The 25,164-nt window shown below is 39.8% G+C and overlaps 2 protein-coding genes across 3 annotated transcripts in view; one reads left to right on the top strand and one right to left on the bottom strand.

Moving 5' to 3' along the window:
* The window catches only part of hpse (heparanase), a 58,074-nt gene extending 40,510 nt beyond the window's left edge, over positions 1 to 17,564 (top strand). For both annotated transcript variants that reach the window (XM_060935959.1, XM_060935958.1), the window contains exons 6-12: positions 599 to 646; positions 1,018 to 1,111; positions 3,977 to 4,083; positions 10,323 to 10,437; positions 11,206 to 11,351; positions 12,925 to 13,077; positions 16,152 to 17,564. In XM_060935959.1, the coding sequence (XP_060791942.1) occupies positions 599 to 646; positions 1,018 to 1,111; positions 3,977 to 4,083; positions 10,323 to 10,437; positions 11,206 to 11,351; positions 12,925 to 13,077; positions 16,152 to 16,308 (820 nt within the window). In that variant the 3' untranslated portion in view covers positions 16,309 to 17,564. The remainder of the gene's footprint in view (positions 1 to 598; positions 647 to 1,017; positions 1,112 to 3,976; positions 4,084 to 10,322; positions 10,438 to 11,205; positions 11,352 to 12,924; positions 13,078 to 16,151) is intronic.
* Positions 17,565 to 19,936: 2,372 nt separating this feature from the next.
* LOC132895396 (myosin light chain 5-like) lies at positions 19,937 to 24,577 on the bottom strand. Its single transcript, XM_060935960.1, has 6 exons — positions 24,499 to 24,577; positions 23,022 to 23,097; positions 22,830 to 22,934; positions 20,330 to 20,408; positions 20,143 to 20,191; positions 19,937 to 20,047 (listed from the first exon to the last, which is right to left on the bottom strand). The coding sequence occupies exons 1-6, from the start codon at positions 24,532 to 24,534 to the stop codon at positions 19,946 to 19,948; spliced, it is 447 nt and encodes a 148-aa protein (XP_060791943.1). The 5' UTR covers positions 24,535 to 24,577; the 3' UTR covers positions 19,937 to 19,945.
* Positions 24,578 to 25,164: the final 587 nt, after the last annotated feature.

Genomic DNA, 25,164 nt, shown 5'->3' with positions numbered 1-25,164 from the left:
ACAGGGTCACAGGCAAGCTGGAGCCCATCCCAGCTGACTACGGGCGAAAGGCGGGGTACACCCTGGACAAGTCGCCAGGTCATCACAGGGCTGACACATAGACACAGACAACCATTCACACTCACATTCACACCTACGCTCAATTTAGTGACTCTAATTTCACCTTCAAATTAACTGCTAATCCTAGAGGTTCACATACTTTTGCCCCTCACAGATATGTAATATTGGATCATTTTCCTCAATAAATAAATGACCAAGTATAATATTTTTGTCTCATTTGTTTAACTGGGTTCTCTTTATCTACTTTTAGAACTTGTGTGAAAATCTGATGATGTTTTCGGTCATATTTATGCAGAAATATGGAAAATTCTAAAGGGTTCACAAACTTTCAAGCACCACTGTATCTAAAGCAGAGTATAGTTGTAGTTTAACAACTTCTTGCATAATTTTACATCATTTCAATATTTTTCAGTATTATTTTATAATTAGGTATGTCCAAGCATGAATGTTGCTATACAGTATATTGCGCACACCTTTCTGCATTTTAAGTCATGAACTTAAAATTACTTAAGTTCATTACTGTTGTATATTTTTGTAGGTTTTTAGAGACTGGAGCTCAAGCCATTGATGCATGTACCTGGCACCAGTACGTCTCATACACACTTGCACAAACACGTTTGTCTATTCTTGTAAGAACCTTCCACTGACCTAGTTATTAATGCTATGCTACACCTAAACCTAACCTTAACTACAGTAATCAAAAGGGAAAAAATGCAGTCTTTCTCATGGGGACCAGCTAACTGTCCCCACAAGGTTATTTGGAACATTTGGTGTCCATCCAAAATACAAAAAAAAAAAACATCCTTGCATGCTGACTGAGCGAACACCAAGCATGTGGTTATTCTTGTATAATTTTTCATGTGACCTTTCTGCTGACACACAGATGTGACCTGTTCTATGATTTCACCATCATGCTGATTTAACTCGTACTGTATGTCTTTGTACATTTGTTGTTAGTTATTATATCAGTGGCAGAGATGCATCCTTGGAGGAGTTCCTTGATCCCAAAGTGCTTGATATGCTGGCTGTTAAAGCAGACGAGGTCCTCAAGGTAACACTGTTAACTGTTTTGTTCAGTGTCCTACGGCATGACTTTTAACGTGATTAGTGATTACAGAGCAGTGATTCATACTTTATTATGGCTGTGAATATAGTTACCGAGCAACCACACCACCCTGATTATCGCAGAGTTTACTAAATATCGTTATAGACATACTATAACTGTGTATTTTGTCATACATGATACTGAGAAGCTCAAGATTGGATTACTAGTTTGTTGCCCCACTGTCTCTTTAAATAAGATTCAGCAAAAAAAATAATAATAATTGCACCAAAACTGTGGAATATCATCAAGTCTGGTGGAATGATGCAGTATGACGTTTAAATGGGCATTCCTCTGCCCAGTTTGTTGTCATGAATTATAGAAGTTTCAACTGAAAATGAGCATTTGTGGAAAAAAAAACGGTTGTGTGTTCATCAATCTTTTTAATAGTTTCTGCTGTTCTTGTTTTAAAGACTTTCTTGTATTATCAAGCGTCAACTGACTACAAAAAATGTTAAAAGAACTGTACATAGTTTTGCCATTTATTGACTACCATACAGAACACACCGCTTCCTATAGAGATCGGTGCATGCGTCATTCCACCGGACATTAATGTTGTTGTAGAAAATACCAGGTGAGTGAAAAATTCTGCTATTCTTAGTTATTCTCGTTAATCTTTTTTCTATTTTTCTTCATGAACGAATGTATGAATGGCCTAGCTCCAAATGAAAAACACACCGAAGACTGAATAAACGATCTATTTGATTACAAACATTTCATGTTAAAACTGTTATGATGTCTGTTGTCGCCCAAATGAGGATGGGTTCCCTTTGGAGTCTGGTTCCTCTCGAGGTTTCTTCCTCATGTCGTCTGAGGGAGTTTTTCCTTGCCACCGTCGCCACAGGCTTGCTCATTGGGGATAGATTAGGGATAAAATTAGCTCATGTTTAAAGTCATTCAAATTCTGTAAAGCTGCTTTGTGATGATATCTATTGTTAAAAGCGCTATAGAAATAAACTTGACTTGACAACCGGGAATGGAGCGTCAATCCACCAGACGGCACTGTAATGTTCCAGAGGATATAAGGAACAAAGATTCTGTGTGTGTGGGGCGGCATGGTGGTGTAGTGGTTAGCGCTGTCGCCTCACAGCAAGCAGGTTTGGGTTCGAGCCCCGTGGCCGGCGAGGGCCTTTCTGTGCGGAGTTTGCATGTTCTCCCCGTGTCTGCGTGGGTTTCCTCCGGGTGCTCCGGTTTCCCCCACAGTCCAAAGACATGCAGGTTAGGTTAACTGGTGACTCTAAATTGACCGTAGGTGTGAATGTGAGTGTGAATGGTTGTCGGTGTCTATGTGTCAGCCCTGTGATGACCTGGCGACTTGTCCAGGGTGTACCCCGCCTTTCGTCCGTAGTCAGCTGGGATAGGCTCCAGCTTGCCTGCGACCCTGTAGAACAGGATAAAGCGGCTACAGATAATGAGATGAGATTCTGTGTGTCTTTCAGTCCAGATTAAATTCCTTCTGAAAACTTTTAGCACTCAAAAATACACCAAGAGTCTTTTTGTTCATCCCAAGGAAAAACAGCAGATGAGTCAGCTGACATATGATTTGTGTTTAATTTATTTATTTTTAAATGGCCTAGAGAAAAGAAAGCAAAATTGTCCATGTTGTCTGGGAGAGAGGGATGGTGTATACTCTTTCTTCCCTTGTCTGATACTGATGTTAGTAACTTGTAATATTTAAGCATTCAGGGACAATGAACAGGCCATGACTGCCTCATGCTGAGGTTAATGTTTAATTTGTTTATTTAAATAGTGGTAGCTGACCTGAGCGCACACAGCAGTATGAGCAAGTGCAGTCGTTAAAAATAAGCGCATGGTGCCATAAGTTGCACTTTGACTTGTCGGACATGTTGTAATTCATCCTTGTTTTGTATTTTTGCAATGGACGGTTTGCAATCTTCTTTGCATTAATCACATACGTCCAGATTGCTGTCGTTTGGTGTAAATGTCTATTAGCATAACCGTGTAAGCTAGATTATATCATATCACCTTGGTATAAAATGTTTATTATTATCTCACATGGCCATAGGCCGATATTATTATAATAATAATTTATCATCTCACACGGCCATAGGCCAATGAGCTTTTGCCATCACACGGCGTCTGGCGTCCGTCCACAATTGACAAAAATTGCTACTCCTCCCTGAATTTTCAGTGGATTTTGGTTCTTTGGAAGATCTAGTCAGTCTGCACAGTAGTTACTCCTTGGTTTTGTGATTTCTCATTAACATGTTGTTAATTAGGCCGATTAACAAACTTTCAGGAAACTCACTACTCCTCCGTGAGTTTCTAATGGATTTTAATTTTGATTGTTTTGTTTAGAAGATCTAATTGTTCTTCACAAAAGGTTACTATTTCATTTGTTGATTTCTCATTAAGAAGCTGCTAATTAAGCTGTGCGATGAGCTTCTGGAAATGTGCTTTTCCGAGCAGAGTTCTCTGTGGATTTTTATTTTGGTTGTTTTATTTGGATGATTGTGAGTCTTCGCAAAAGTTACTATTGGGTTTGTTGAATTTTCATTTACAAGTTGCTAATTTATTACTTAGCAGTCATCCATGGCAGTGTATTCTGCTGTTGCCAAGATTTTTGCGTGCTACATGTCTGTCGTCCATCCATAATTCACTAAAATTGCTACTCCTCCCTGAGTTTTCAATAAATTTTGATTCTGATTGTTTCGTTTGGAAGATCTAATCAGTCTGCACAATAAGTACTCCCTGGTTTTGTGATTGATACAGCTGTGAGAGCTACAGCATCGCTGATGCTGTTTTTTAATATTTATTTATTTATTTATTTATTTATTCTGGGTCTTTCTGTAGATTGTTCATTCACTGTCTCCTGGGAAGAAAGTGTGGCTTGGAGAGACGAGCTCAGCATATGGCGGGGGCGCAGTCAGTCTCTCAGACACTTTTGTTGCTGGTTTTATGTGAGTACATATATATACATGCTGTGGTGTTTTTAGCATTTTGGCTAAATTTATCTGAGGAAAATCCATTAAAAAATCCATAGCAAGGAGCCAGTGTGGTGTTTTTTTTTTTATTTATTTATTTAATTAGGCTCCCAGTATTAGACTACAAATTGAGCTGAAAATGAAGTTTACTGTAATGTGATGTCGCAGTTGTCTAACTATATCAATATTCAAATATTTAAAATATTTATACCACCAAAATTGAGTGAGACTTGTTTCTATAGCACAAAATATCATTTTTATTCGACATTACCGATCTCAGGCCATTTCCAGGTCACATTTGTAGCTCATTTTAAAGCCTACAAACAGTGAGCATGCATGCTAGCATTATTCACAAAATGAAATATAAAAAATTATAACACTTTTTAATGACAATAAAATAAATTAATAACCCTGTTTCCAGCCCAAATTGACTGACTGAGAAATTTGTATGTAAGACAAATTCAAGGTCTCTAGCCATAATGATTAATTTTCAAGAGCATATTTCTTCACTTAATAAATCAAAATTTAAAAACAGTTTATTTTAATTTGCTTTTCAGCCAGTTAAATTTTTTTTTTTTAGTAAATAAAATGAAGGACAGCTATTTTTTTCAGCAACGACCTTGTGGTCATTGATGGCTTCCAATGACCGGTTTATTTATTTATATATATATATATATATATATATATATATATATATATATATATATATATATATATATACAGTGGCATGTAAAAGTTTAGGCACCCTTACTGAAAATCTCTGTTAGTTGAATAGTTAAGTGAGCAGAAGGTGAACTGATCACCAAAAGGCATAAAGGTAAAGACGACACATTTCTTTTCAGCGTTTTCTGCAAGATTTGTGGATTTTTGTTTTGTACAATTGGAGAGTGAAAAAGAAAATGAATACCATGTGAAGGTTTGGGCACCCCAATACATTTGAGTTCTCAGGTAACTTTTACCAAGGTTCCAGACCTTAATTAGCTTATTGAGCTGTGGCTTGTTCAAATTCTTCGTTAGGAAAGGTCAGATGATGCAGATTTCAAAGCTGTATAAATTCTCTGACTCCTCAAACTTGTCCCTAAAATCAACAGCCATGGGCTCCTCTAAGCAACTCCCTCACATTCTGAATAATAAAATAATTGATGCTCACAAAGCAAGAGAAGGCTACAAGAATGTAGCAAAGTGTTTTCAGGTAGCTGTTTCCTCAGATTGTAATGTTATTAAGAAATGGCAGTTAACAGAAACAGTGGAGATCAAGGTGAGGTCTGGAAGATGATGAAAACTTTCTGAAAGAACTGCTCGTTGGATTGCTAGAAAGGCAAATAAAAACCCCTGTTTGACTGCAAAAGACCTTCAGAAAGATTTAGCAGACCCTGGAGTGGTGGTGCACTGTTCTACTATGCAGCGACACCTGAACAAATATGACCTTCATGGGAGAGCCGTTCCTGCATCCTAGCCACAAAATTCAGCATCTGAAGTTTGCAAATGAACATCTAAATAAGCCTGATGCATTTTGGAAACAAGTCCTGTGGACTGATGAAATCAAAATAGAACTTTTTGGCCACAATGTGCAAAGGTATGTTTGGAGAAAAAAGGGTGCCAAATTCCAGGAAAAGAACACCTCTCCAACTCTGAAGCATGGGTGTGGATCGATCATGCTTTGGGGTTGTGTTGCAGCCAGTGGCACAGGGCACATTTCATTGGTCGAGGGAAGCATGGATTCGAATAAATACCAGCAAATTCTGGAAGCAAACATCACACCATCTGTAAAAAAGTTGAAGTTAAAAAGAGGATGGGTCCTACAATAAGACGATGATCCAAAACACACCTCAAAATCTACAATGGAATACGTCAAGAGGCACAAGCTGAAGGTTTTGCCCTGGCCCTCACAGTCCCCTGACCTAAACATCATTGAAAATCTGTGGATAAATCTCAAAAGAGCAGTGCATGCAAGACAGCCCAAGAAACTTGTAGAACTGGAAGCCTTTTGCAAGGACGAATGTGTGAAAATCCCCCAGGTAAGAACTGAAAGATTATTAGCTGGCGACAAAAAGTGTTTACAAGCTGTGATACTTGCCAAGGGGGGTGTTAATAGGTACTAACCATGCATGGTGCCCAAACTTTTTTGCTTCAGGCCCTTTTCCTTTTTTGTCATTTTGAAAATGTAAAAGATGGTGCGTGTGTGTGTGTGTGTGTGTGTGTAAATATGGCTTGAAATTCGTGGTGGTCCGGTCGCCCGAGGTGACTTAATTTGTCATTTAGCGAGTAATTCCTGTCACTAGCCAGCCTGGCTGGCTAGTTGAAAATAAAAAATATATATGAAGCGAAAATTCAGACACACCGTCAACTAAAGCCACCACATATTAAGCACGTACCATGTCTGTGTTAATCGATGTGTTTATCGGCAGGACGGTCAGACTGTTGTTTTTTTCACTACTGCGCATGCATATAACAGACATCCCAAGTCTCCTGGAAGTTCCGGGAGTCTCCCGCATATTGATAGTGGCTCCCTGATCCCCGCAAATTAGATAATATCTCCCGGAATCTAGAGCAAGCGAGCAAGAGCGTGCACGCAAAACATTTAATGTCTGCATCACGCATATGACGGAATGCGTGAGGGAGCGCGAGAGAGACTGCGCGTGTGCCAGTTCATGAAGCGCATGCTAGACAAAGAGCATCCTGATTGGTTTACAGACATCCCAACCTGCAGACCAGGGGAAAAAATCCAATATATTATTATTTGTTGATATTATATTATGGTGCTCTGTGTTGTTCTCATTTATGTATTTAACAAAAGTATCAAAATACTCCGGTTCTTGAAATAAATGCACATTAGTCATGAACAATGGTAACTACTCTCTTTTGTGTTATTTTTGACAGAAGTAAAATCAGGGGTGAAAGTAAGCCGGTCCTGGCCGGTCTGGCATACCACTAGAAGATTTGGCTGTACCGGAAAGAAAAATATACTGTCTCTGAAAAAAAAATGCACTTTCAGCATAACACATCTGCTAACGTCAATTTACCAAAAGCAACACGTTTTCCTCAATATACATTACATATAACTCGTTCTGACCTGTCTCTGAATTCTGTCTGAAGTGAATTCCTTCCGTGTTTCACTCGACAATGTGCGACATAGTGCGCATAGCCCACTGCTTCACCATCTTGCGCCAACGTGCGCAGCTGGTATCTAGTGTTTTAGTAGACAGAATGTCCAATATGAAAAGTTAGTTTTCAACTGTTCAGCTAAAAAAAATGTTATTAAAACAATTGTATTGTTGAAATGATGTGTTTGCAATTTATTTATAATCAAAAACTGATACAGGTGGATAAGAGTGATAGTGTGATTAAAAAAGTACTATACTAGTACTACTGAGTGATAAGAAGTCCTAGTGAATGCTTGATAAGTAGACAATAATAAATAATTAGGTGTATTTTTCAGCGCTCGCTGCGCGCGCACTATGACTCAAAATAATAGTAACAGCAAGAAATAAAAGTTACTTTCACCCCTGAGTAAAATTCATACATGAACAAATTTTGGCGAGTTGATTTTCTGTTTGGCTAGTTACTTTGGAAGGTAACTAGTCCGGCTGGCTGGTGAAAAAATATACGAATTTCGAGCCCTGTGTGTGTGTACAACCCTGATTCCAAAAAAATTTGGACAAAGTACAAATTGTAAATAAAAACAGAATGCAATAATTTACAAATCTCAAATTGATATTGTATTCACAATAGAACATAGACAACATATCAAATGTCGAAAGTGAGACATTTTGAAATTTCATGCCAAATATGGGCTCATTTGAAATTTCATGACAGCAACACATCTCAAAAAAGTTGGGACAGGGGCAATAAGAGGCTGGAAAAGTTAAAGGTACAAAAAAGGAACAGCTGAAGGACCATATATACATACACACACATACATACACACACACACACACACACACACACACACGTATGTATGTATGTATGTATGTATGTATGTATGTATGTGTGTGTATATATTTTATAGTGCAGAATTATTAGGCAAGTGAGTATTTTGACCACAACATCCTTTTAATGCATGTTGTCCCACTCCAAGCTGTTTAGGCTTGAAAGTCTACTACCAATTAAGTATATCAGGTGCTGTGCATCTGTGTAATGAGAGGGGGTGTGGTCTAATGACATCAACACCCTATATCAGGTGTGCATAATTATTAGGCAACCTCTTTTCCTCTGGCAAAATGGGTCAGAAGAAAGATCTGATAGACTTTGAAAAGTATAAAATTGTGAGATGTCTTGCAGACGGATGCAGCACTCTTGAAATTGCGAAGATGTTGAAACGTGATCACCGAACAATCAAGCATTTCATTGCAAATAGTCAACAGGGTCGAAAGAAGCGTGCGGGGGAAAAAAAGGCGCAAAATAACTGCACATGATCTGCGGAAAATCAAGCGTGAAGCTAACAAGCAGCCATTAGCATCCAGTTCTGCCATATTCCAGAGTTGCAACATTCCTGGAATGTCAAAGAGTACAAGGTGTGCAATACTGAGGGACATGGCCAAGGTAAGGAAGGCTGAAAAACGACCACCACTGAGTAAGGCACACAAGATAAAACGTCAAGACTGGGCCAAGAAATATCTTAAGACTGATTTTTCTAAGGTGCTGTGGTCTGATGAGATGAGAGTGACTCTTGATGGGCCAGATGAATGGGCCTGTGGCTGGATCAGTAATGGGCACAGAGCTCCACTCCGACTCGGACGCCAGCAAGGTGGAGGTGGAGTACTGCTATGGGCTGGTATCATCAAAGACGAGCTTGTTGGACCTTTTCGAGTTGAGGATGGACTCAAACTCAACTCCCAGACCTACTGCCAGTTCCTGGAAGAAACCTTCAAGCAGTGGTATAGGAAAAAGTCAGCATCTTTCAAGAAGAACATGATTTTCATGCAGGATAACGCTCCATCTCATGCGTCCAAATACTCCACTGCGTGGCTAGCCAGTAAAGGTCTGAAAGGTGAAAAAAATAATGACATGGCCCCCTTGTTCACCTGACCTAAACCCCATAGAGAACCTGTGGTCCATTATAAAACGTGAGGTCTACAAAGAGGGAAAACAGTACACCTCTCTGAACAGCGTCTGGGAGGCCGTGGTTGCTGCTGCACACAATGTTGGTCGTGAACAGATAAAGAAATTGACAGAATCTATGGATGGAAGGCTTTTGAGCGTCCTCATGAAGAAGGGTGGCTATATTGGTCACTGATTTGTTTTTGTTTTGTGTTTGAATGTCAGATATGTTTATTTGCAAATCTGGAGTTGTCATATCAGTGTACCTGGTGAAAATAAATAAGTGAAATGGCTACATATTTGGTTTTTATTAAGTTGCCTAATAATTCTGCACAGTGAAAGTTACCTGAACACATACATATTCTCCTAAAATGGCCAAAACTAAAAACACCCCACTCTAACTTCCATACATATTCAGCTTTGATATTTATGAGTCTTTTTGTTTGATTGAGAACATAGTTGTTGTTCAATAATAAAACTAATCCTCAAAAATACAACTTGCCTAATAATTCTGCACTCCGTGTGTGTGTGTGTGTGTGTGTATATATATATATATATATATATATATATATATATATATATATATATATATATGTATGTGTGTGTGTGTGTGTGTATATATATATATATATATATATATATATATATATATATATATATATATATATATATGTATACACACACACACACACACACACACACACACACATATATATATATATATATATATATATATATATATATATATATATATATATATATATACACACACATATTGTTAACTGGTGACTCTAAATTGACCGTAGGTGTGAGTGTGAATGGTTGTCTGTGTCTATGTGTCAGCCCTGTGATGACCTGGCGACTTGTCCAGGGTGTACCCCGCCTTTCGCCCGTAGTCAGCTGGGATAGGCTCCAGCTTGCCTGCGACCTTGTAGAACAGGATAAAGCAGCTAGAGATAATGAGATGAGATTATTTTATAATGTTCCAAAATTCCAGGTGTTTGACATAAGTTTCAAGAAAATATGTATGATGTAGCAAAAAAGGAAAAAAAAAACCACTTGTTTGCTGGATTTACCAGAAATAATCTACAAAATGTCAGAAAATCTAGTCATATATTATTAGTAATATACATTGTAACTGTACCTCAATAAATCATTGTGTTTGTTCTCTAAAGGTGGTTGGACAAACTCGGACTTGCAGCTAAGCTGGGGTTGGACGTGGTCATGCGACAGGTGTTAATTGGCTCGGGGACATACCATCTTGTGGATAATAATCTCGATCCACTTCCGGTACGTTCCACACTGCTCAGGGTCAAAACATTCATTACTATATTTTCTGGACTATAAATTAATGTGTAAATTAAACTGAAGCATGGGTTAATTTTATTATTTATAAATTGCAATTCTGTTATTTATAGTGGTTGTACTGCCTGTGAAATGACTTCAGCATCCCCAAATGGAATAATTTAATGTTGGTGTCCTGTTAGTGTTTCTGTCGTTCAGCAATATTTAACACTGAAAGATGATTAGCTTGAGTTTGTATACTCTTATTATTATTAATAATAATAAGTGTTAATCTACCAACAATTACTGTAATTGCTGGAGTAGCAGGCCTACTGTAAATATACTTAAAAAATGGCCAAGTTAGAGCTATGCTAATTCAGAAGTGATTACCTATGCAGCTGAATTTAAAAAAAGTTTGTATACCCTCAGGAGAAAATGAAAAATAAGAGCTCAAGAGGCTTGGGGCAAAAATTATATTTAAAATATTTTTGGATTGCTGTCTTATTGCATGATGCATCCATATTATATTAATATTTTGACATGCTGTTTGTAGTTAAACTAGGGAAAGTAGGAAAAACCTGTATATTTTCCATTTTTCATTCAAAATGGGGGATGTAAAATTTTGCACTCAACTGTACAGTTGGTTCACTGTATGTTTATATAAAGTTATTAAACGGCAAAAAAAATCACAAACTACAGTACAGTATATAAAATATAAAAAGTGTATGAAGTTGGTATTAGGGCTTTAACAGAATTACTGTGTGTTTACGGCAGGATTATTGGCTGTCGCTTTTGTATAAGAGACTTGTAGGACCTGAAGTACTGAAAATACAAGTTCTGTCAAGTACAGGAAGGCAGATGCAGAACTCTGTAAAGGCAGAACTGTTACGGGTGTATCTCCATTGCACTAACAAAAAAAGGTACCAGATTCTGATCCTCCACTCTGAACTTTCTGTTAAGCTGTAACTTGCAGTATCAGTCAAGTTTGGACACCCCTTCTAATTTCGGGTTTGTGATTTTCTTTTTTTTTCCTTTATTTTTATTAATTAAGACACTTCATGTCTTAAAGTACCACACACTGGCATAGTGGTTAGTGTGTTCGCCTCTTGACCAAGAGATCATGAGTTCTACTTGTGGTCAGGTCATACCAAAGACCATCATCAAAATGGTACCTGCTGCTATCTGGTGAGGCGCTGCAATATAGATGATAGTAGGGAGTCAAACTCTTGCGGTTACCAGAGGACCAACCCCCCCCTGCTATGTAATAGGCGAGAGGGCTATGTAAACAGAGATTGGTGCTGCCCAATGCGCTAAGTTCCTGGTTAGTACAGGACAGGAGGCTGCCTGGGAAGATCAGGTCCTCGCACAGGAGGGACTTTGAGTTTTGTCATGTTTTAAAATAATGATGGATTGTCATTTCTCTTTACTTAGTTGAGTGGTTCTTAATATAATATGGATTACTACAGTTGTGGAATAGGGCTATTTACTGTTTGATCTCAAACACATTAAGAAGGCAAGAAATTGCATTAACTTTTGATGAGGCACACTTGTTAATTGAAAAGCATTCCAGGTGACTACCTCATGAAGCTGGTTAAGATAATGCCAATAGTGTGCATAGTGTCATCAAGGTGAATGGTGGCGGCTTTTTGAGATAAGAATCTAAAATATGAAAGACGTTTGGATTTTTTAAACACTTTTTTTTGTCTCATCTCATTATCTCTAGCCGCTTTATCCTGTTCTACAGGGTCGCAGGCAAGCTGGAGCCTATCCCAGCTGACTACGGGTGAAAGGCGGGGTACACCCTGGACAAGTCGCCAGGTCATCACAGAGCTGACACATAGACAACCATTCACACTCACATTCACACCTACGGTCAATTTAGAGTCACCAGTTAACTTAACCTGCATGTCTTTGAACTGTGGGGGAAACCGGAGCACCCGGAGGAAACCCACGCGGACAACATGCAAACTCCACATAGAAAGGCCCTCGCTGGCCACGGGGCTCGAACCCGGACCTTCTTGCTGTGAGGCGACAGCGCTAACCACTACACCACCGTGCCACCCCACTTTTTCTGTTTACCACATAATTCCATATATGTTCCATGTGTTATTTCGTAGTTTTGATGTCTTCTGTATTGTTCTATGAAGTAGAAAATAGTCAAAATGCAGAAAAACCTATAAATGAGTAGGTGTGTCCAAACTTTTGACTGGTATTGTACTTTGAGATATCCAACAATTAAGGAATGAACCATGAGAGGTGGTTGATTATTTTCTTATACCGGCATGTTCCCAAGTATCTTATTCATTTTCTACTGTAGTAATTTGCCAACAATTACATAATATATTTTTTAAAATTTAATTTTGCGGCTGCACTATTATCAGAGCTCCTGTTATAGAAAATTAATCAACAACTTCTCACCTATCCAAAATTCAACAGTGCTGTGATGCAAAAAAATAATTAAAATAAGGAAGGTGTTTTTTTTTTCCCTCTCAGTTCTAGTTACAGAAAAGGTGCAGTCACTTTGTTTGCCCTAAACCTGAGCAAGAAGCAAGTGTTGATCAAGCTACCGGCGCTCGTCTCCAACAGCACTGTCGAAGCGTTTGTGCTTCAGTCGGCTGAGCCAGGGAAAGAAGGGCTCCAATCCAGGTGAAGTTCCCAGCTCTCCAAAAACTGCACTGCTTAATATGAGCATTTATTTGCCGTAGTTAGCTACATCAACATTGAGCAAATGTCTTGATTGACAGCTCGCCCAATTACCAAGAGACATTGAAGTTATGTCTCAAAGTCTGTCCTCTTCACAAGGTTCGCTTTTGCTTACTAGCTTAGCTTTTACCCTTTTACTTAACTTTTGTACATTAAGTTAGTTTTCTTTTCTCAACTTAAATATTAGTGAGGGTGGAGCTTGTGCCAACTTCATCCAAGGTAAGCTCTGTTCTTTCGATTAGCTTTTAATTACTTTGTTAACTTTTGCTAGCTGGGTTACTCAGACTTGAACATAAATGCATAGATTGGACAAAAACTATGTGGGAGATATGCGTGACATCAGCTTTTAGATTAGTGGGGTTGAGCTTGTGCAGATTTGCTCTAAAATATCTTTAAAGGTGCCCTTCCACCAAAAACGTTTAATACTGGCTCTTTTTGAAATACCATAGTTCACTCCGAGTTGCGTATGCATGCTGCATGTGAAAATGTAATTCTACTCCCATTCCCTGTATTAGCTTATGAAAGAAAATAGTTGGAAAAAGGAGCGGATCAGAAAAAGCCATACAAAGTTACGTCACTTCGAAAATTAGTACTCATGGCCTCGCCCACCTTGGCTTGCGACCGCCCACGGGAAGAAAGCATGAGGAGAGAGACGTAATTCGCCCCGCGGCACGGTGCTCCGCATCAGTTTTGTTTCTAATGGCGGCTCCAGCCTGACTTTGCACGCTCATAACTCGGGCAGGGGAGGTCCCAGCCTCCTCAGACTTGGCAGCCAGCGGCCTCTGCCCTCTCCTGAACGAAAGAGTGCTCCCTGGGCGGGCTAGCTCTGTGCCTCGGGACGTAATTCACCTAACCCTAGGTCCCAGCCTCCCCAGACTTGGCAGCCAGCGACCCCTGCCCTCTCCCGAACGAACCAGTGCTGCCAGGGCCCATCAGCTTCCAGCCAGGGGACGTCATTTCCCCCCACACACACCCCAAGGTGAGCTCCACTCTATGCCTCGTGCCTTGAGAGCCGCTGCCACAGGGAGTATTCAATTAAATAAATAAATGAATGAATGAATGAACGAATGAATGACTCCCTCCCAGTCACGCACACGTGCACACACACACACACACACACACACACAAGCGTTCTGGTTGGGGAGAGAGCTCCCTTCCTCTGCTCGCCCTCTCCTCTTATAGGGTGCGGTCACTGGGGAAGACACACAAACACGTTAATTCCCGTCAGGTGCAGTGATTCTGCCACTTACCTTCCCTGACTCCGCCCTCCATTCACAGACCGCCGCTCGGCCATGCCCCCGCTGCCACATCTACATTGTTATTGGTCAAAACATCGATGTCGAGCATAATAGCCAATCGAAACAGTTTTTACAAAGACACCCACATCCGCTTGCTCTGACCCACTGGAGGTAGTGTCACAGTGCTGTTAGCCAATCAGAGGTAACACGTTTACTGATTGCTGTTAGCCAATCAGAGGTAATACGTTTACATGTCATGAATATTAATGAGTAAGAGCTGAAATCCTGTCGTTCTCCCGCCACCCACTCCTCCACCAAACTAGAACAGCCTGAAACAGGAGAACCACAGCATTTTTTTCACCAAAACTGGCTCACAGGGCATTCATTCATACTAGAGACCACCGCACAATTACTGAAAAAAAACGAAGCAAGGGGACCTTTAATTACGTTTTCTTTATTCTTTTTATTCTCCGGACTTAGATTTTTGTGCCTTTTTATTAGTTTGTTACCATTTATTTGTTTGTTTATTTTATTTATTCTTCAGAACCAAAAGTGAAAGTATGGGACTTGCATTCTTTGGATTCCATTCCTTACATAATATTCAAGTTTAAAAAAAGACAGCATGTAGAACAAGTGCAGCAGAACGTGAGCTCACATTTATGCAGTCAGCATTTGCATTCATCCCACAGGTGTTCCGTGGGGTTGAGGTCAGGGCTCTGTGCAGCCACTCGAGTTCCATGTCAGCATTGGCAAACCACATCTTCATGGACCTCGCTTTGTATTCTGGGGCATTGTCATGCTGGAACATGTTTGAGCCTCTTATTTCAATGAAAGTAAATTGTAATACTACAGCATACAAAGACATCCTATTCAGTTGTGTGTATTTGTTGTGCATAAATGTTTTACAGGTTGAGACACTGTGCAAGATAAGAATTTGCCTTGGTTCTTGTTCTGTTTGGATTAAACCATTTTTATCCCCCACCCAAACTTCATTTAGAATAAACTAGGAATCATTGAATCACATCCTTTCTGGTACAGTGTGTCTACTGCAGTTTGTTATCCCCCACCCAAATGAAGTTTGGCGGGGGATATAGAAACGGGTTCCGTCTATCCGTCCATCTGGTCATCCAGTTACGTTTTTGTTTCTGGGCCATATCTTTTAAAACTACTGAAGATGTCTTCATGAAACTTTGTATGCATATCAAGCAACACGTGAACTGGCGCTTTTGCTATTTTGGATTTTTCGGAAAAAAAAGTATTTTTCAAATTTTTACATAAATAGATTTTGACTTGGTTTCTAAGAGCAATGTTTGTTTCTGGAGCACATTTCCAAAACTATTCATGATACGGATTTGAAATTTGGTATACATGTTAACAAGGTGATGTAGACGTGCCTTTTCATGCTAAGAAATTTGAGAAATTTTAAATTTTTCATGTTTCCATGGAAACTATTTCAGACTTAGTCTCTCAGGTTAGTCTTAGGGGTAGGTTTTGTTTCTGGAGCAGAACTTGAAAAATATGAGTGGTATGGTCTTGAAAGTTGGTATATGTGTTGATTAATGTGTATGTGCCTTTTAGATACTAAGAAATGTGAGAAATTTTTAATTTTTAGCTCACCTGGACCAAAGGTCCGGTGAGCTTATGCCATGGGCTGCTGAGGTCAGTGTAAAGAGGTAGGGTTGGTTTCCTGCAGCAGAACGTGAAAAATGTGACAAATAATATATTGAAACTTGTATATAGGGCGGGGGATGTAGATGACTCTGTCTTGTTAATCTGCAGATCTGTCAGGCTGAATGGTGATGTGCTGAAGATGGTGGATGAGAGGACTCTTCCACCTCTTGAGGGAGCTGAACTTCCTCCTGGAGAACATATCAAACTTCCTGCACTGTCCTTTGCTTTCTACGTTCTGAAACAAGCTGCTGCTCCCGTGTGCTGAAGACATCAGAGTGATGATTTTATCCTGAATGTTGTTCAAGGGAGAACTTTGACTCTGAACACTGAGCTCTAAACATTTATTTATTATAAGTGTTTACATGTTACATTTGAATCATTAGCTACTGCTTTCTTAGCTACCCTACGTACAGCACTTTGGTCAGTGAAAACTATTTTAAATGTGTTTTATAAATTAAATTTACTTACTTACTTGCTGGCAGCTTCCATAAGTCAGCACAGTGCATAAAACCAAGTTGGTTGTGGTCAAGAGCTTCAGTTAATGTTCACATCCAACATCAGAATGGAGGAAAAATGTGATCTCAGTGACTTTGATCATGGCATAGTTTTTGGTGTCAGAAGGACTGGTTTCTCCTCGGATTTTCATGCACAATAATCTCAAGTTTACTCAGACTGGTGCAAAAAAAAAAACAAGCCTGAGCATGAGGGAGGTCAAAGGGGAATGACTAGACTGTTGGACAGGAAGGGTACAGTAACGGGAACTCTGTAACTCTGCTGACCGGAAGGCTATAGTGACTGATATAACCACTCTATGCAATTGTGAACAGAAAAGCATTTCACAACACTTCAAACCTTGAAGCAGATGGGCAACAACAGCAGAAGACCACATCAGAGTCCTGTCAGCCAAGGACAAGAATCTGAAGCAACAGTGGGCAAAGGCTGTACAAAACCGGACAGATTGAAAAAAGACCAGGCAACGTTTTAACTTAAAGTTGATGTCTTCGACTTGAAGAAAACAATCTCTGCATCATTACATCACCAGCAGCAGCAGCCTGAAGTGTTGATAGAGGGCAGGTTGGGTCCATGGATTAATTCTGTCAATGCCAAATTCTGACTCTTTTACATTTCATGGCAGAATTCAAGGTTCATAAGACCAGGAAACGGGTGAATTTTACAGTCTTCAACTGTCTATTTTCTGTGTGCTTCCATTATCAAATATGAGTCAATCATATATTTATATTTATACAACATACAGGCATGCCTTTCAGCAACAGTTTACTGGGGAAGGGTTGGGATGTGTCAAAGTTGCATATTCAAATAATTATTTTTTGAAACTAGTAAAAGTGGGCGGCACGGTGGTGTAGTGGTTAGCGCTGTCGCCTCACAGCAAGAAGGTCCGGGTTTGAGCCCCGTGGCCGGCAAGGGCGTTTCTGTGCGGAGTTTGCATGTTCTCCCCGTGTCCGCGTGGGTTTCCTCCGGGTGCTCCGGTTTCCCCCACAGTCCAAAGACATGCAGGTTAGGTTAACTGGTGACTCTAAATTGACCGTAGGTGTGAATGTGAGTGTGAATGGTTGTCTGTGTCTATGTGTCAGCCCTGTGATGACCTGGCGACTTATCTAGGGTGTACCCCGCCTTTCGCCTGTAGTCAGCTGGGATAGGCTCCAGCTTGCCTGCGACCCTGTAGAACAGGATAAAGTGGCTACAGATAATGAGATGAGATGAGTAAAAGTGATTGTGTAGGTGGCATGATGGTGTAGTGGTTAGTGCTGTTGCCTCACAGCAAGAAGGTTCCGGGTTCGAACCTCACGACCAAAAGGGGCCTTTCTGTGTGGAGTTTGCATGTTCACCCTATGTATGTGTGTGTGGATTGCCTCCAGGTGCTCTGGTTTCCCCCACAGTTCAAAGATTAGGTAAAATACCCAGCCACTGGGATTGCACAAGCCAGTGCATACTTGGTGCCAAGCCCAGATAGATTGGGGACGGTTGTGTCAGGAAGGGCATCCAGTGTAAAACCTACCGTATGCCAAGTCATATATGCAGAACAAATCTGCTGTGGTGACCCTGAATGTACGGGAGCAGCTGAAAGAAGAGTAAACGTGATGGTGCTTCTTTGCTATTTTGTGCAATATTAATGACATTTTTTAAAATTGTGTTAATGTCAAAACCAGGCCATATGGAATGTTATTTTGAGGAAAGTTAATCAATTTAATTAAAACACTTGATTGCTATTAAATGTAATAGGTTAATTTTGTATTACCATTATGTTACCTCCACCAACTTTATTGGAGGAGGTTGCTTTCAGCTCCGTTTGTTTGTTTATCTGTTTCCAAAGTAACTCAAAAAGTAGTGAACGGATTTTGATGAAATTTGGTGAACAGTTTTAGCATTATTCTAGGTTCAAGTTATTTTGATTTTGATGTTGATATGTGGCTTGCCAGAGGTATGCACTCTGAGTGCTGTAGTAGTAGTAGTATTGATGTCGTCAACTTTGTTAGAGGAGGTTATGCTCTTGCCTTTGTTTGTTTGCCTTTTCCTAATGTAATGCAAAAATTAGTGAACAGCTTTTGATGAAATTTTGAGGAAAGGTTGGCCATAGGCCAAGGAACAATTGATTTAGATTTTGATGCAAATCTGGATTTGTATGTAAACATAGTAAACATCTCAATATTCTAATATGTGGCTTGCTAGAGGTATGCACGCTACCAAGTGCCCTAGTAGTAGTAGTTGTTGTTGTTGAAAAGTAGTTTTAGAGAACATGCCTAAACAAACAGCATCATGTAGATATCAAATAGCACAAAGTTCTGAAAAATTGTTTGGTTATTAAAAATATATCTGTCAAACTTTGAACATCCTGCAGAGCATCACTACAGCCATTATTTAAAATGGCACAACCACAAGAAGAGGCCATCCACCAAAAGTCAATGACCAAGTAAAGTGGACATTATACAAATAAGCAACAAGGAGGCCTTGGGTAACTCTGAATGTGATGCTACCACCACCATGCTTCACAGAGATGGTATTCTCATGGTGATGGGCAGTGTTGGGTTTATGCCAAGGCCAAAAAGTTCAGTTTTGGTCTTATCAGACCCAGCAATATTTTTCCACATTTACAAAGCCTTCAACATTCCTTTTGCAAATTCCAACAAAGAGGATTTTAGCTAGATTTCTCTTTTCCATGAAGCCCAGGATTTTTTATTTTTTTGGTCCAGGTTATTGTTATCCCATGTACAGCTTCTCCCATCTGAGCTGTTAAGGTCTTTCGCGCCTTCAGAGTTACTATTGGCCACTTAGTTGCTTCTCTGACTAATCTGTTCCTGACTTTTGGTGTATGGCTCTAGGCAGAGTTTGTGGGATGTTAAAAGCCAGCCAACCCCCCAATTTAGAAAGATTCACATCAATGGGCGTGAATACCTGTATTCACTATTACCTGTATTTAACAATTAGATTTTTGGGGAAAAGTGAAACGATAACGTAGAAAGGTTCAAAGGGTGAATAATTATGCAAAGAACGGTCTTTTGAAAATTGAAGCAGTAGAAAATCCATCCTTAGATTTTTGCTTTATAATGTGGTTGTAAAGAAGCAAAAGGGAATTAAAAATATATAGGCCATTCAGAAAAACACAACATTTTAAGTAGATCTTTTAAAGAGGCAAATGACATCAATTAAAGAGGCTAACAATATCCAATAACATCAAACGTATGCATGTTTTTGCTTCATGAGCATCATGAATTCCAGTTTTGGTGAATCTCATCTGAACTATTCATCCTCCTTGTTCAAGAGTGTTCATAAAAAAAACACATTTTAAATTTCTTTATTTTAGAACAGATAAGCACACAGTTGACTTTTGTTAGCAGATGTTACACAGAGTAAACAGCAGGAGGAATAATGTGGATGTTGCTTCTTTACTCTTCCTGCTGCTCTCCATGTGTAATGACGTAACAGAGCGATTTGTAATCCAGATTTCCCGCTGTGTCGATGTTGGAGGACTGGAACATCTGATGCACCTTTCATTAAAGCACAATACGGGGTGTTTGTGTAGACATGACCCTGAAGCATAAGTATGTTACAAATATTACAGATGATCACCATTGTGTCTTACCTCTTCTGCACTGAACTTGTCTGCTTGTGTCATGAGAATATGTTGTAACCTGGAAATGTAGGATAACATTGAAAAAACTGAAAAGATTGTTATTTATTATGCCACAATCATTGTGAAATGCTCATTCTGATTGATCAGAATATGTTGATTCATCTGCTGTAGCAGTAGTTCTGTAATGTTAACTTACTCAGCTGTGTGTATGTATCCCTTTCCTTCAGGATCGAACATCTTAAAAGCATTAAGTATGGTGTCTTCAGGGTCAGTACCTACATTCAGAGACATATTAATTAAAAATCCTGTTTGTTTTTGGTGCTCTTAGTATAAAATAAAATAAATGTTCAAGTAACAGCTGAGGTTTGTTGGTTGTCTGAAGTTTGCTTCCAATTTTCTGTGTCACCAAAAATCATGGACAGTAACACTTCAATTTGGTATAGCTCTGCTTCCAAGGCCAATGTCATGTCTACCAAAGTTTTAAGGCAGAATTGTAGCGGAAAGCAGGAAGTGATGTGGATGATAATGGTGATAAAGTTTGAATATTTAGGCATGTTAATAGAAATGTGTGCTATACGTCTATAACTTGTTAGTTGCATTAGTCGTGTTGGGTTCAAGACCACCTTAGTCGAGACCAAGATCATAGCCAATGGCGTCTGAGTTGAGACTGAGTATGATGGGGAGCAAGACCAAAACGAAACCACCAACAGCCAAGTTCATGTCAAGATCAAGACCAGATGCTCAGATGTATTAAGTTGCTCTTTGTAGTATCTTTCTAACCTGATATGAAAGTTCAATTAAATTAACTAAAATAAGCCATTTCCTTTGGTATTAACACTTTGTGCAAATAAGTACACAGGTCATACATAGGACATGTTAAGCATAGACTGTTCTTCTAGCAAACGCTGCATCGTAATTCTATTTTATATCTTTTTTTTTAATATCTTTTTTTTGGGGGGAGGAGCATGAATGAGCTAAATGTTTGCCAATTATACAAAAGATTTTTTTAAGATTTGTAAATCTCATCTCATCATCTCTAGCCGCTTTATCCTGTTCTACAGGGTCGCAGGCAAGCTGGAGCCTATCCCAGCTGACTACGGGTGAAAGGCAGGGTACACCCTGGACAAGTCACCAGGTCATCACAGGGCTGACACATAGACACAGACAACCATTCACACTCACATTCACACCTACGGTCAATTTAGAGTCACCAGTTAACCTAACCTGCATGTCTTTGGACTGTGGGGGAAACCGGAGCACCCGGAGGAAACCCACGCGGAGAACATGCAAACTCCACACAGAAAGGCCCTCGCCGGCCACGGGGCTCAAACCCGGACCTTCTTGCTGTGAGGCGACACTAACCACTACACCACCGTGCCGCCCTAAATCAAAACATGTTTTATTGTATTTATACAGCAAATAAATTAAAATGCATTAAAACTAGCATTTGTTTTGGCTCACACAACTTTCTGAGACCAAATACAGCTGTACATTATATGTACTTATGCTATATTATTTTGAACATAAGAAGATGAAATCTTAAAATTTATTTTTAAAAAATGTATAGGCATTACAAAGTACATGGTCAAATCTTCATAAAATCTCACCCGAGTTCATGACAAGACCCAAACGACTCATTTGTACTCTCAAGCACAAGACACAACACTACACATTTGTATTATGGATTCAGTGCAAAAATAAAGGCATCCCAAAAGATTCCTTGGCTAATCAGCTACAAGGGAAATCTGGACCATCTGTTTTTTGACCAAACTGTTAAGTTAATTATACTGAGTCTAAGCTACTAGACTAAGCTCCCTTACTTTGTGTTAAAATTAAATAATCTTTTAAAGCCAAGAAGCCTTTATTTGTCACATGTACACTCAAGCACAGACTTAAGCGCACAGTGAAATTTAACCTCTGCATTTAACTCGTCTGGGTGGCACTGTCACCTCGCAGCAAAAAGGTTCTGGGTTCGAGCCCAGTGGCCGACGGGGGCCTTTCTGTGTGGAGTTTGCATGTTCTTCCTGTGTCTGCGTGGGTTTCCTCCAGGTGCTTTGGTTTCCCCCACAGTCCAAAGACATGCAGGTTAGGCTAATTGGTGGCTCTAAATTGATCGTAGGTGTGAATGTGAGTGTGAATGGTTGTTTGTCTCTGTGTTAGCCCTGCAATAACCTGGCGACTTGTCCAGGGTGTACCCCGCCTCTCACCCATAGTCAGCTGGGATAGGCTCCAGCTTGCCTGCGACCCTGTAGAACAGGATAAGCAGCTACAGATAATGGATGGATGGATGGATGGATAAATTGACTGTCGGTGTGAATGGTTGTTTGTCTCTAAATGTTAGCCCTGCGATGATCTGGCGACTTGTCCAGGGTGTACCCCACCTGTCGCCCATAGTCAGCTGGGATAGGTTCCAGCTTGCCTGCGACCCTACACAGGATAAGCGGTAATGGATGGATGGATGGATGGATGGATGGATTTAACCCATCTGAAGCAGTGAACACACACATGCACACACACATACCCAGAGCTGTGGGCAGCTATGCTACAGCTGCCCCAAAATAAAACCTAGTATTAGATTGGCACAAGCCTAGCATGTAATTATAAACAGAGTGCATGTTCTTGCTGTGTTTTATATTAGTGTATAGTAGATATGTAGTATGTTTTACTTAATTACTGTCACATTAGTTGTGACTCACCATGAAGTTTTTCTCCAAACAGATTAAGAAACATTGTGAAATTGATTGGACCACTGGCTTCCTTAAGCATGTCTTCCAGTTCATTATCTTTAACATTCAGTTTACCTGTGGATTAAAAAACATAAGAAAATTTAATGCATATAAATTATATAAACAATATTCAATTCATCAAGGGGGGAAAAAAACACTAACCAAGAGATGCATACGTGTCTTTAAGGTCCTCCTTGTCAATGAAACCATCTCTGTTTTGATCAATAAGTGTAAAAGCCTGCACCAAAGAGAAATGGGCATCACTATTAGCCAGTGTGATTATCAAACTTCTTAAGGACCCACTGTTCCAATACTCATCTCATTATCTCTAGCCACTTTATCCTGTTGTACAGGGTCGCAGGCAAGCTGGAGCCTATCCCAGCTGACTACGGGCGAGAGGCGGGGTACACCATGGACAAGTCGCCAGGTCATCACAGGGCTGACACAGACAACCATTCACACTCAGACCTACGGTCAATTTAGAGTCACCAGTTAACCTAACCTGCATGTCTTTGGACTGTGGGGGAAACCGGAGCACCCAGAGGAAACCCAAGCGGACACGGGGAGAACATGCAAACTCCACACAGAAAGGCCCTCGCTGGCCACGGGGCTCGAACCCGGACCTTCTTGCTGTGAGGCGACAGCGCTAACCACTACACCACCGTGCCAATACTGAGAATTGATATTGGCCTGAAGTGCTGGTGAAGATCAGGATTCAGTATCCGCAGTATGATGCTCATTCCAAAATTCAGCAGTCATCTTTATGTTGTGATGCTTTCAGGAAATTTGCTCAGGATCAATCTTGACCCATTGACTTAGGCATGTTTTTATTTATACACACTTTTAAACCACCTCTGCAACTATTAACATGAACAATCTTCAGTAGTGGATCAGCACGATGAGTCATATGAGTCTATTCATTTTAATGAATCGTTCTGATTTGTTGATTGAATCATTTACTTGCACAAATGTGCATCAAATCGTCCATCCCTCTTAAGCCTATTTTACACTGTATAATTTCAACCGCCCTTTAAGCTTATTAATTGTCACAACGTACAAGATTCTGACAAAATTCATCAGAATGGCCAATAATGTGCTCTCCATGTCAGATCATACAATAATAATCCCCTAATGATAGCTCTATGTTTAAAGAAAATTACTACGTTCTGCTCATATCATCAGTCAGTACGATCAGGGATTGTGCAGTAAAGGGGATTGCATAAAATGGAAAACGCCTCTGGATCGTTGTAGCAATGTTATGCTTTAAGAAAAACAACAAATTTATCTTCATTTAAATCCCACAGGTTTCATTTACAATTTGCCATTGCCAATATTCTGTTTGTAGTTGTCTCATGAGTTTTGTAACATCCAATTCCACCCTCCTGCTGGTGGTTTTTTGATGAGCGTCGTAGCAGAGCTTAAATTTTAATTTAAAAACATTCTGATACTGTCAGACTTTTGTCATTGGCTAACTATGGTTGCAGTGGAACCAAATTAGCCAATAGCAAATTCCATTGAACTACCATTACAGATGTCTTAAACAGAACCATTACAAAATGAAGACTTAGTCAAATATGAACATATGGGCATGGGGCATCCCTGAGTGGTTTCTATGGTGCTGATGGAAGTGAATTCATACCTCTTTAAATTCCTGGATCTGAGTCTGCTCGAACATGGAGAACACGTTGGAAGAGGCCCTTTGAGCACGTTTTGCACCGCCTTCCTTCTTCTTGGTCTTCCTGCTGGCCTGAAACGTAATGATAATACTAAAACATTCAATGGCATGGGCAGAAACATCGTTTTAAACTATACAAATAATTCACAAAACCCATTTTACCATCTTCCTCCCACACTGATGCTGCTCTCCAAAAGATTGTGTCGAATCATGGTGGAAAATCCGAGCTTAAATATAGCAGCTGTTGGTGAGAGGGAGAGGCTCAGAATGTCTCATTAGAGACAGAAATGGTCCAGCAGGGCCAGCGTTCAGGCCAAAGGCCCATACATGGACACGTTGCTAGATGATGACTGAGTTCTCCAGAGGACAAATTAAATAATAAAGAGAACCTTCATAAAGTCTTTACATCCTTATTTTAAATCTGACTAGTGTTGCATCACTTACAGAAAAACATATACATACATATCATCTTCACATACATATACAGTCACTCATTTTTTAACATTATGTGTATAATATCTGATCGCATATGGACATCATGTGAAAGGGCATTTGATTGTGTTATGCACTGAGATCTCACATGTACAACACGTAAAAAATTGGTGAAAAATAAAGCCAAAAAAAACCCCC

The sequence above is a fragment of the Neoarius graeffei genome, chromosome 12 (assembly GCF_027579695.1).
Source record: "Neoarius graeffei isolate fNeoGra1 chromosome 12, fNeoGra1.pri, whole genome shotgun sequence".
Taxonomy (NCBI): Eukaryota; Metazoa; Chordata; class Actinopteri; order Siluriformes; family Ariidae; genus Neoarius; species Neoarius graeffei.
This window is presented reverse-complemented; position numbering and strand designations above follow the sequence as displayed.

Coding starts and splice junctions, on each gene's coding strand:
- LOC132895396 (XM_060935960.1), bottom strand. CDS start 24,534: ATGTTCGAGCAGACTCAGATCCAGGAATTTAAAGAG. Junction 20,409..22,829: donor GTTTGGAGAAAAACTTCATG/GTGAGTCACAAC, acceptor CTCTGAATGTAG/GTACTGACCCTGAAGACACC. Junction 20,048..20,142: donor ACAAGTTCAGTGCAGAAGAG/GTAAGACACAAT, acceptor CTTTAATGAAAG/GTGCATCAGATGTTCCAGTC.